The 12942-nt window shown below is 42.3% G+C and overlaps 4 protein-coding genes across 4 annotated transcripts; 1 reads left to right on the forward strand and 3 right to left on the reverse strand.

Moving 5' to 3' along the window:
- Positions 1-288: 288 nt before the first annotated feature.
- Positions 289-565, reverse strand: PHALS_07394 (uncharacterized protein; the record flags this gene model as incomplete). The annotated part of the gene is made up of 2 exons (XM_024720852.1): positions 289-426; positions 503-565. The coding sequence occupies 2 exons, from the start codon at positions 563-565 to the stop codon at positions 289-291; spliced, it is 201 nt and encodes a 66-aa protein (XP_024586010.1).
- A 3334-nt stretch (positions 566-3899) lies between these two features.
- Positions 3900-4229, forward strand: PHALS_07395 (uncharacterized protein; the record flags this gene model as incomplete). Its single annotated transcript, XM_024720853.1, has 1 exon — positions 3900-4229. The coding sequence occupies one exon, from the start codon at positions 3900-3902 to the stop codon at positions 4227-4229; it is 330 nt and encodes a 109-aa protein (XP_024586011.1).
- Positions 4230-5740: 1511 nt separating this feature from the next.
- PHALS_07396 (gmp reductase) lies at positions 5741-8340 on the reverse strand (the record flags this gene model as incomplete). Its single annotated transcript, XM_024720854.1, has 7 exons — positions 5741-5842; positions 5913-6755; positions 6819-6972; positions 7128-7299; positions 7359-7405; positions 7463-7485; positions 7558-8340. 7 exons carry the CDS (start codon positions 8338-8340, stop codon positions 5741-5743), a joined length of 2124 nt encoding a protein of 707 aa, XP_024586012.1.
- Positions 8341-9738: 1398 nt separating this feature from the next.
- PHALS_07397 (gpi mannosyltransferase) lies at positions 9739-11177 on the reverse strand (the record flags this gene model as incomplete). Its single annotated transcript, XM_024720855.1, has 4 exons — positions 9739-9795; positions 9875-10537; positions 10594-10906; positions 10978-11177. 4 exons carry the CDS (start codon positions 11175-11177, stop codon positions 9739-9741), a joined length of 1233 nt encoding a protein of 410 aa, XP_024586013.1.
- Positions 11178-12942: the final 1765 nt, after the last annotated feature.

The following is a 12942-nucleotide window of genomic DNA, read 5'->3' on the forward strand; positions in this document are numbered from 1 at the left end:
AGCTAAGATCCCAACGGGAATCTCGAAGAGTCGTGAAGCGAAGGTCTTGAAGCGAGGCGAGGGTTCAGCAGGGAACCCGAGGCGAGGCTAAAGGAGCAGACATACTCCGAAGAAGGAAATTTGAAAAGTGAGATTGAAATGGTTATAGGTCTAAGAATCCTGGTTCACTAAATACCCTGTAGCTAGCTAGTCCAGTTCTTATCTCTTCAACTAAGTATTGAAGATTCTTGAACGTACTTGTAAAAAATCTTGACAGTTCGATAGGTTAGGCACCGATAGCAGTTAACTTTAACCGGGCCGTGATACGAACCGTAGTTCATACAATTTCGAATATAAAAAGAATGCGTATAGCTGAAGTTGAATTCGAAATTCAACGTGAAGCGCAAACATTTTGTTGCTCCAGCCTAGCACGTGCCAGGCTGGCCACTGAGTGGCTATTTGAAATATTAGCGTGACGCTATAGCGTTGTTACACTTTTGTTCTTCTTTGAGACAGTCAGCACCTTTGATCCTTGGCCTCGTATCAGAAAGCTTCCAAAACATCCGCCTAATCCACTTACTTTCATGTAAAGTGTCTGGGCCAACGAGACCTTTTTTAAACCTTATATCAGAGATCTGAATTTGTTGTGCCTCCGGAAGTACCGTAAAGGATTCATAAGCCTATTTGTCAATTCGCTATTCAAAGCCACTTGTGCGAATTGTTAGCAAGCACACATCTCGACAGCAGCCGTATATTGAGCACCTGAAAAATATAGAGAAGTGTATTTCCAGGGTATGACAGACCTGGTATTTATCAAGGAATAAATCAGCTAGAAATCAAGTAGACTATTTGGCAAAATACTTCAAAAAGTGTCAGATGTAACACAAAAAAGGAATTTATGTATTCACTTTACGTTTCGTTGCCGCCTGCTGTCAGGTCCTTTAACAAGCTTAAGAATCGCTCAGTTCGTTGATTCCACCGTGTCATTGGCCCACGGCTATGGCGGTAGTGGAGAAACGATATGCAGTTGAGGTGTTCAGTTTGAGCTCAGACTCATTTGTTCAAATGCATAATCTGGTCCTACAGACTATAAAGCTGAAATCAATCAACAACCCTGAAAGTTTTGGTGGGATTGCACCGCTGAATAGCCCGATATGGCGCTTATGCGATCACGGTGTTATATAACGATTCCAGTACTTCGATTACGAAAAACTTAAATACAGATATGACAAGAGTCGTTTATTCGTTTAGACAAATAATATTGCTTGTATAATCTTTTAGAAGGATGTAGAAGGATAGGCTTAGAGGTATGACAGGTTAGCGAACTAAGGACCTAAATATATTCACCTTCTAATTAACGTGTTAACAGCCGCAACTAAGCCTTCTCCAAATCAGCGTCCTTATCGCCATGGTCTACAAGGGAACCGAAGTCTTCTCGGCGGCTGGTTACTATTACTACTGGAAGTTTAATATGAGGATGACCCTGGTAAGGCTGTCATGAGAACGACATCACAGAGTCCTGGATTGTGAATGACGCCAAGGCACTTGGCATCATCGCGGAGGGTGTCGAGATTAAACATCAGACCAGAATTCGGTCGGCTACGCGTGCCATAGAGGCCTGGGAGACCCTTCGTGATTTCTTCAGTCGCTCGACGCTTCACAATCGTATGACGATGACGCGTCGACTCCACGATTCTTACAAGCATGGCAGAACATCTGGACTCTTTCGACGAGCTGGTAGTAGGACTCTAGACTAAAAGGAGCCTGTAGATGGGTCACACCAGCTGGCGGTACTTCTGATATTTCTGCCTTCGGAGTACGGACTAGTTTCGTCGATTTTCAAAAATACAAAGGACATAACACTGATGGTGGTCAAGAAGAAGCTGCTCAAGGAATCGGAGAAGCTACAGATAATAGAAGCCACGGAGAAGCGTTTCGCGCAAATGGAAGCGTTAGATGATTCAAAACTGGAATGGACAATGGACGAAAAGGTTGTGCCCCAATAAATAACGATGGGTCTAAAGGCAAGTGCCTCAAGTGTGACAAGTTTGGACCCATGAAGCGAAGCTTACCGCGATACAACAGCGACAACGCGGTGTATGCTGCTGGTCAAGGAAGATCAACAGGATGGCTGATCAACAGTGAAGCGACTCCCCACATGATTCCGCACAGAAGGACTTGTTCACTTACAAGTGCCTTGAAGCAAGCATAAAATGATGATTGCATACGGCAAGAAGGAATAGAGCCACGGTGAGACTGACCGGTTCGGATGGAAAGTAATAATTCACTTTAATTTGACCTTCTATTCAACGTTTTGATATAGAAATACTAGAGTACCAGATGTCATGAGCCTTTGCCTCTTAGCCAGCTTGCATTATCGCATGCGATCAACGAGTTTTTTTCCCGACAAAAATTGTGGGAAAATACCCTAAGATTATAAGCTATAAAAGCTACAACAATGGCTGACCCATTTTCAGAATCGGTCGACAATTTCCACTTTCACGTATCAATCCGTACAGATCCTGCATCCCGGAGACCTTTCTCAAGTTGTATCAACCAGAAAACATAGCTACCGCTCTTGACTGGGACTTATCACCTCTGGCGGTCCAACTGGAAACATCTTCAGGGTGCTAGGCGGTGTCGCAATGCTACATCTGCGGATAAGCCAAAAGCTCTTTGCACTGTGGCGAAATGTTCAAAGTGTCGATCCCTCGCGCGGAGACAGATTCCTGCCGATCGCCTACAATCATTAAACCTTAAAAATCAAGCAAAAAATGAAATTGTTGGTTGTATGTCGTCGGCAACTAAATTTTTAAGTCATACACAAATGATTTATTAAGTTCTTGTTCTTGTGCCAATAATGCAGTAAGCCTCTTTGATAGAACAGACAACACATTTATCCACCTTACTGCGATAATATGGTCAACATTTTTGGTAGCAACAAACTAGATTGAATCATGCTTGAAATTCTAAGGTAATGGATGTGATCCAAACAAGAAAATTCATTGACCATATGTAAGCTGTCATAGGAATAGTCTCGTGAGACCGCCAAGAAAAAAGGACGTGATGAGTCATTTAGAGGAGTTTGGGCCTTTTATAATCTCAAGTGAACCGGATACAGATAGAGTTGGGCAGAAGAGATCAGCGAGAGCAGTTCTCGTCTTATTTACTTAATCATAAAAGATTCGGGCTCAAGAAACTCATGATCAGAGACGTTGAAGAAGACAGGCAACACTATTTTACTTAATAAATGAAATTACAGTACTTCATCTATCAGCACAGCGACTTTTCTTAAAATACTAGTTGAAATTTTTTTGAAGGCACCACAACCATCGATCTAACCCTTCAAAATGACAAGATTCGATATCATACTGCTGCATAGATATGTTTCAAACGATTCGGGTGTCAGGTTTTGGTCATAATTGAGAAGATTGCTTACCTTCGCGTCTTTAAAATTACACGTGATAAACAGAAGCAAAGATAACAAGCTGCTTATGTGTCCTCCAGAGCTATCTTTGAGATCAAGCTCCGCACAAAAATTTTAAATCTGGGTGGGATCGCGGAGCAAAGCTTTTTTAAAGATAGCGATGATCTATCAAGGGTCTATCCATCAGTATCAGCACACGCTGTAGCTTCAAATTAGAATGCGACGTGTATTTGATTTGCTCAGAACGGCAAGCGTTCATGTAAATTTTTACGAAGAATGGTACTCCTTTTTTTTGAACAGATCAAGTCGGAGCTAAAATTTCTATCCTTTTGCTGACAGACAGTACAGCATCATCTGATCTTGATGCGTTGATCTACAAGGCTGGGCTCCACAAATACCAATTCCGATTTCTTTATCCATAAGATCTGTCATCAATCACTTTTATTTCTGCTTGCTTCTACGACCACTGCCACTACAACGACTGTTGTCTGCGATGCGTTTGGCCTTTTTCATCCTTTTTGCTACGATAGCACTATCTGAAGGCGTCAAGAAACAATTAAAAAACGAAGAGTCGCCCAAAACTCCTTCGCGCTTGAAAGTTAAAGACGGCGGCACTTCACCCGTGGGAAAGATCGGAAGGAGGGATTCCGCCAAAGGCATTATCGATGCATCAACTAGTCTTCGGGGTGGAAAATATCCCGTCGACAGCATTAACAGCATTTTGGGTCGTCTTACTGTTCAAGAGGACAAGAACTCTGCATGGTCAGTATTCCTAGAAAGTATAAAATCGAACGTTGATATGCCAAAGAATTTAAAATTTTAGTACAAAAGTTTAGTTTGCTCTAGCAGCTTCTGGTTAACATTTGATCACTGGTCTTCAGATTGTGACTGCCCTAAATCATTTTATAATCTGGCAATTATTCCCTTGTCTGCTTGGACTTTTAAGTAAAATTTAGATTACAATCAAGACTTGTACCTGAAGAAGCTCCATGTGTCCAGCGGCAAATTTCACATTCCTACACAAGAATCACAAACAGGCCATTATCTCATTTCTAATAATAAAAGGTGGTCGAAATTGAGAATAGGCCAGGAATAATATCTGAATCAGGTATCAGCATTGGAAAATACTGTGGCACGTGGTGGATACGTGGACCTGATTATTTGTTGGTACCAAACTGTTCCATAAGTAATCTAGAAAAATACGAATAAAATGATGATAACAATCATTATTTCCTTACTAAACATTAATCTTTCGTTAGTCTTCGAAGCTGGACTGCCAGAACGATTCCGCGGGTTATCGGTATAAAAAACACGAAGCGAAGTTGCAAATTGGACTGTCGAAATTTGGTGGCCAAGTAATATAAGAAAGTGCACTTGTACGTAATGCAATGCAGCACCAATTCTGTCGTTGTTAGGCGTCCTGTCCTTGTCTCATCATTGCTCCAAAGCATGGCAACTCATTGAGCCTTGTGCTTGAACGATTTTCTCATTGTCAGGACCGAGCAAAATGATTTGGCTGTTCACGAAACGGCTCGCGTTCCTCCATGGTATGTTCTTAGCATCTTCTTGACGCAACAAATGGAGGTCCAGTTTTCATGAGCTTATTGATGATTTGATTTAAATTGTCTTAAGGAATTTTATTTCTTATCGCTCATCAAGACATCTTTGTCCTCGAGATTACATAAGAAAATTAGTAAATACTCTTGCCGTTATCAAGAAATCGCCGGCTTGGCTGTGTTGAAGTTTCTCAATTTGGATCGGATGTTTTGCGAAGTGGAAGCTGGTGGCTGATCGCCCAGGGTTGCTCGATTGGCTCAAGCCTTATCGTTTGTAGGACCATGGCACGCATTCGAACAGATGATTCTGAGCTCAAATTGCACACTTCAACTTGCAAATCATTTCTTCACTACCGCGTATAGCCGTGAATCGATGAATTGAAAAATTATTACGTTTTAAGGACATGGCAATTAATTTCTTACCCGCCACGTCACAGAAGGCGAGTATATGGAACACATAATCAGGGGCGAATAAACGCAATTGAAAAATAAAATGGCGTATATTCGAAGTTAGAAGTTAAGTAATTTTAGAGCTAGAGCGAGAGGATTTCTGTAGATTAGGCTTCAGCGTTTATTTTTTCGGCGAATCTTAATTCTATCAAAATAATTAGATTTACGAAGCTCGAAGTAAGTCGACGGTATATATATGCATAAAATCAGCGTAAGAAGAGCGGTTTTAGCTTGATTGATCATCAAGGCTGTAGTACACCTATCACATTGTCAAATTGCAATGATTATGTATTAGAAAATCTTCGACCTCTGTGTTCTCTCTTCGACTTTAAACGATCTTCTGTTTCTTTAGTACTTGCTCCTCTTGCTCATTTGGAGCACGTCCAAAGATTTCATTCAGCTGCTGCGACACCCTAATAAATGTCGTGCGCTGCAAAACATCAATTAAGGGTCAGCACCGAATCGCTGCTTTGCAAGCATCAAAACATCAAAAACCACACCTTGCTAATTTCTTTTAACTTGCTGGCTCCAACGTACGTGCAAGTAGAGCGTACACCTCCCAATATCTCCCTGCATGTTGCCACAACAGGACCACGATACGGTACTGTCACGCATTTTCCCTCCGAGGACCGATATTCAGCTACTCCTCCGCTGTGTTTTTTCATAGCCTCTGATGAGCTCATGCCATAAAACTTTTTAAAAACTTTTCCGTTAAGTTCTACCTTGTCACCACCACTCTCATCGTGGCCAGCTAACATACCACCAAGCATGACAAAGTCCGCTCCAGCACCAAATGCTTTCGCAACATCGCCTGGACATGTGCAGCCTCCATCCGAGATCACGTGACCATTAAGACCGTGCGCCGCGTCAGCGCATTCGATGACAGCAGAGAGCTGGGGATATCCAACCCCTGTTTGTTTTCGCGTAGTACACACTGATCCTGGACCAATGCCAACTTTGATGATATCAGCTCCCGACAAGAGCAACTCCTCTACCATTTCTCCAGTCACTACATTGCCCGCAATAATCGTGTGTTCTGGAAATAAAGAACGTACATTGCGTACAGCTTGGACAAAAGACTCCGAGTAGCCATTGGCTACATCTAAGCAAATGAAATGGATATCTGAATGGTTTTTGAGAATGACCGTCACCTTGTCAATGTCTGCTGGGCTAGATCCGGCACTTACAGCCACAGTAGGAAGTACTTCGCTGTGTTGGGCCGCAAAGGCGGCCCAATCTTGAGTTGTATAATGTTTGTGCACACATGTAATGAATCGCTGCTTTGCTAATTCCACAGCCATCTCAAACGTCCCGACCGTATCCATGTTTGCAGCAATTATGGGCTATAGATATAGTCGAAAGAGTGATATTAAATTGAGATTTAAAAATTGTCATGTTGTACATACCACGCCTGACCACGTGCGCCTTGAATTGCGAAAGCGAAACTCACGCTCGACGTCTACTTGCGAGCGACTCTTAAGCGTAGAGCGTTTAGGTCGAATGAGCACGTCCTTAAAGTCCAAACGGACTTCAGTCTCAATGCGCGGCATGAGCTTCACTCTTGAAATTCACTCTAAATTGAGCTAGCAAATTGCTTAATGAGCGATTGACAAGGTCATTCAACATTATGAAGGTAATAGACCTGTGAAGTTGCATAAGATTGACAAAAGAAAGATACGATTGACAAGTCATTCAACATTATGAAGGTAATAGACCTGTGAAGTTGCATAAGATTGACAAAAGAAAGATACGGTTTACCATTCCCACAAGACACCGTGGTAACACTACTAAAGCTTTTCTTACGTGTGATGAACATAAGTTCGGTCGAGTCGACCATATTATTGTCCATACGAAGCGGCATAATTCTAGCTTTCAACACATTGACAGCTTGAAAGTGACGGGATTAGTTCTCGATAACAAGTACCTCCTCATAAGCCATTAATTACGATAAATAAAAGTGTGAGTAGCCTCGAAGCAAGGTGCACTTTTCGTTCTAAACAATCACTTGCAAACAATTTCTATTTGTATCACATTCTCCAACAAAACCCACTTATTTAATCCTTCCAGTTTCCCCTACAAGTCAACTGTGTGCTAAGACATACACTGCATCGTCTTCTCATACACAAGGAATGTCACTGCACTGACTGGAAATGCTCGTAGCATTGTAGCGCTAAATCCTTTAAAAAAGAAACGCGGTCCTTCTTCTCGCATCCTTGTTCTTGTAATTTGCGTAATAGTCATTTGTGTTCCTTCAAGACTTTGGCTCTGAACACAGCTTTTCACAACATCTTGCGGCATACTCACCATCCACGATAACATCCCGGCGATACCTCCCGCCATCATGAGCTTAAGATCTGTCTCATTCTCGTTTTTTCCTTCCGTAAGCCATCGCTTTGTCGCTTCATACCCACAAAAATACGCCCCAAAAGCAGGAATGTCTCTTAAAAGACACATTTGCCAGCCTTTGAAAAGAGTTTTAGCTCCATATTTTCTTAATATGATGCGTCCTGCCATGATAGAGCTGTGTTCAGCTCCCATGGCCCCCGTTTGAAGCTGAATCTTGACATGTTCCGAAGGGGCTGCAAAGAGTACTTGGACCAACCCAGCGCTCGAACCAGCCATGAAATGCTGAGCACTTGACAAAGACGTGTCATCCTTCTGCAAACCTCGTACCACTTGACCTTGTACACCGAACACGACAGCATTGATGGGCGCGTTGCTCAGTATTGGGGATAATAGCCCTCTGTATAGCCCAGCGGCGCCATCGGACCCTACGACCTTGCGCAATGTACGAACGATACCAGCGCTCGTTTCACGACTGGTTTGGAGTTGCACCTTGACAGTGTCCAAAGGGTGGCCGGCCACGATGCCTGCAACGCCACCGACGGTGCCAGCATTCAGGTCCTTTGCAATGTCGAGCCACTCCATTTGGCAGTGACCAAAGCAAGTAGAAGGTAGAGGTTGATGTGTCTTACACAATGAAGACTGTCGGTATAGTAGAGGATCAGACATTTCCCATCTTCAATTTACTTTCGTCAAATTGTTTAAGATCAAATGATGGGTAGCCATAGTAATTCCGTGTAACCAACACCTTGACAGAATACTTCAAGTATATTCGACGACATTAATGTTGCAGCATTATGAGCACCAAAATACTGCTTTGATTCATCACGCAAATTTAGTACAGGGGCTGCAAAGACTATCGGTGAGAACAATGAGCTGACGACGCATGAAAGATTTACCTCATACGTGAATATACCATCGATTAGCTTAATTAGCAAGAAAGGGATACTAGAGAGCGAAACTATGCATATACGATGCCTAAACAACGGCTTGTCAGGCTGCGTTGTCATAAAAGCACAAACAGCTTTTCGTCTTCACTATCAACTGCAAGCTCATTGTAACTACAGTGATCACCAGAAAATGTATCACCCGCTAGGGTAGACCAGCATCAAAGTTTCTGTTAAAAGTTGCTGTGATGCAATCACACAGCCGTTGGAAGTGGAGTTTCATTTAACAAGGAGGTAGGCGAAAGTCTATAGTGTTGGCAGTTTATGTGATCTCATCGACCGTCGAATCTCTCTTAAAAGCTAATATCATAGTTATACCAAAAATCTATCTCCAGATTTTCTTACATCATGCCTGTCATTGCAATTTCGACCATTGACCTATTTCCCTCCACATTGTATCAACTTGCTTTGTGCTTTACAGCTACCTCTGTCAATTCCAATCAGAAACTTAACTCTTTGATCTGCTGCTGTGTTAAACATAAAAATTGTTCAAACTAAAAGGTCGATGGTCTTTTGCGCCAGAACAATGAAATATTGCTAGAACAATATCAACACTTGTGTTTCCAAGTGATTTGCCAAAAAATTGCTACAAAAAATGAATGCTTCGTATTGACTTAAGGTCTTTGCGAAGCCTCTTCTAATCTCAAGTTCAACGAGTATAAGTCCAATGAGAACGTATCACTTGAGAAGTCTTCAGTTGAGATATGAGGAAAGCATCGTCCATATTTCAGCACAGTGAAAGGTGTCAAGGAAGAGCTGATGTCTTTGATCCCAATGCTAGTGGGTAGCACCAAAAAGGCTACAGTAGAGTTTTTTGCCGGGCTGTCGTAGCTCAGCCATTCTAGATCAGGCGCAGAATTTCCTGCAAAATCCACAAGCTGAAACTTAGGCAATAGTTCCATTCCTGCTAGAAGAAAACGAGGTGGCATATATGTCTTGACATATATCAGCGGTACCTTGCCAATCAATTCAGGAGACAACTTATTACTTTCATCAAAGTTACAATATGATGTCAGCCACATTGTTGACGTGTTGGTCATTGATCCATTATGCGCAATAGAAGAAAGTGACAACAGCATGGGCACAATACCACCTTGATGCAAAATACCGAAAAAGAGCGTTAACACGAAATTAAACAATATCCAGATCGCTCTCCCAAATTTAACTCTTACCAGAAAGCGCTTAGTTCCATTTCTGCCACTTAATGCTGTAAATAAATGCAATGGCACGACAAGCGGCAGTAGAAATCTTAACTCTTGGTGTGGAGCGAGCGACAAGCAAATTAGCGGAAAGAAGACCGAAAATATTTCAAAGAACGAACAATCTGGAAATCGGAGAACTTGAACCAGGTAATTGAGGAACACTGGACCAAACAGGATAGGCATATTGATGATTAGGTGGGTGAGTCGTGGATGAACACCATGCTGTTTTAAATTTTCGTATTGAATGTTGTACAAAAAATTATTATAAGGTGCAATCACAGTATTTTCAGCAACTTTTTCGAAAAGCGCTCGGTCCACTTCACCAGTAAACAATTCGGGATGAAAGTACAAAGTATCCACGACAACAAACAGAGCAGCCAAACTCACAAATGCGATAAACCCTTGTATCAATATACTAATCGTCGTTAGGAGTCTGCGCAAAATCGAAGGCGAGTTCATAACGTCTTTTTTTCGTGCAGTAATCATTAGCAAAGTATCTTGTTGTCGCACAAGTTCAACTCCAAGTGGAAAGAAAAAGACTGGAAATGTAAAGCGTGTGAAGATTCCAATTGCTAGCAAACTTCCAAGAAGAATTGTTTGCACATGTAACATTCCATATCCCATGCGTCGAGACTATCATTCTCTCATCAGTTACGTATAATAGATAAATAAGTAATATCATAACTTACCGGATGAATAAGGTATAATACCCCGAAACATAAAGCAAGCACTAGTGTTTCAAATGTATTGGAAAATGGTCGACACATAAACACCAACGTCGTCCATGAACTGGCAAAGATTAAAATTGCCTGCATCTGTTTTTTTTGTTGGATATCCAACTTTTGATGTCGATTTAATCTGCCGACAATACGGTATAGAATTACATCAATAAGAAAAGACACGAGACAGAGCAGCACTCTGGGCGTCACGAGCAGCAGCCACCCTGTTAACTTGACTCCCAATAACTCCAGCACCTTGTACGGAACTCCAACAACTAATGCACTAGAAAATATGTATTTTCAAACATTTATAAATACTATTGATAATCATGAATTTTCAAGTTTACACTTTACGGAAAAAGGATCGAACGGTTGACGTTGGGCAATTGAAATTCCCATGGGACAAAGAGCTCACGGCGAAGCACTGAATCGTGGGGCAAAATATGACGTGCCATGACCTCCTGGCTTTGAAAGAACTCATCTGGATGTATCATACCAAAGAATAGTACGCTCGCTATGAGTCGAAGCACCGCCAGCGCAACGTACAGCTTCATACGTTGCGCAAATTTTTGAGTATTATTTAGGGTTTAGGATTGTTGCACGCATAACGCTAATATCAGATATGACAGGTAAAGATATTTAATAAGATACAAGTCACTTAAACTCTCAAATATAATCGTACGGTTCGCAGTATCAATTCCTGCAGCATTAAGCTAAAAGCCGAACTTACTGATAAGTGTAACGGGGTACGTATCGTACACATTACACTATTGTCGAAAAACTGAGAAAGTGGTACTACTAAGGGTAACGGGACACCGTAAGAAATTTGTCCATGGCTTCAGCCTCACGCCATGCACTTTGTATGTATTTGAAGAAAGAGAGAAAGATTAACTTAACTCATCTAGCTGTATGTCACTCTTGAAGTTAAAGCGCTGCCTAAAGTACTTGGTTATGCTAGGTGTGAACCCATCCCCTGTGCGTTTACAAACGCGGACTCGAAGACTCAGTACTTCATCTCCACAATCTGCATCTTATTGCGCTATGTGGAAGCAAAAATCGCTCTTTCGAAAGCGGTAACTAGCTGTGAAAAATGACGTTTTTAGATACACTTCAATCAGCCAGCACGACCAGCTACCACCACAATACCGCGTATATTAGGTGCCCTCGACGGGATAAGTGTCCCTCTGGACAAAATAAGTGTGGGACGACCATGCCTTCGGTCATATTCCAGATGTAGCATCAGCGACGCATTAGCGCTCTATAAACAAAAGCAGGTGCACATTTATGGCTTTTACGCGAAGCACCTCGGTAGAATGAGTTTTTTTACGTAGAAAGTATCGAATGAGGTGTTCGCCTAGTTTAACCAGGTGTTACTTGGGAGAGTAAAAATCGTGTGCGTCCATCAGAGGGGCGAAGATTAGCGGGCTATGTCCAAAGTGAAAATTCTCAACACCACGATGACACAGACCCTCTACCGGAGATGGTATCAGTTACCAACTTTATGGAGGAGATGCGGTTTGGGCCAAGACCCTCCGCGTTGATCAAGCCGATTATAGGTATGCGTGGCTGTCGCATTGAAATACATATGTTTCCTCTGTGACGCGAAAAAAGGAGAGTCGGAGATCTCGGCTTCAAGAGCGTTCTAGAAAAAAATAAAGCTAGGTCATGCGAGGACGAAGGGGGGGGTGTCAAGCTGCAATCTGTACTAGCAGATGCTACATCTTCGGCAGTAACAAGCACCTGCGCATTACGTGCCACTTTTTTTCTCGGTTAAGAGAATGAAGGATCGGGATCCCACAATCGGTCGGCTGACGAGTCCCATGCGTGGAATTTCTGGCCCTACACGGCCCCACAAGGCAAACTATAGTGAGTTGCTGCAGCGGGGCTACCGTAGCTCTTTCACTTTGAGCAAGCAAAGCAAAGGTCGGTGACCTTTGTTCTATACTTAGAACCAGTACGAGTGCAGCGGATCGCAATTCGCTTGCTCCAAGAGTAATCAAAACCATAGCCCAAAGCAAATAATTTTTTCCATTCAGAATGTTAACTGTATTTCTTAGTTTTATTTGCGGCGAAGCCGCCCTAGTTTTCCTCTATAAGTCTTCCTAATTCAATAGTAAAACCTAATTAAAATGCATACCTACTGGCGGTCCAGCCACGTACTGACTAATTGTTAAGGTGTAGCCACACCATTGAGTGATTACACCGTCTTGTTTAACCCACATCCTTATGGTCGCAACATCTTGTGTGACCCACACCTTCACACCAGGGTATGTGTAACCACGTTACAGTTGTGATAAACTTAAGCGCGTCGTCCGCTCC

The sequence above is a fragment of the Plasmopara halstedii genome (assembly GCF_900000015.1).
Source record: "Plasmopara halstedii genome assembly, contig: Scaffold_3109, whole genome shotgun sequence".
NCBI lineage: Eukaryota > Oomycota > Peronosporomycetes > Peronosporales > Peronosporaceae > Plasmopara > Plasmopara halstedii.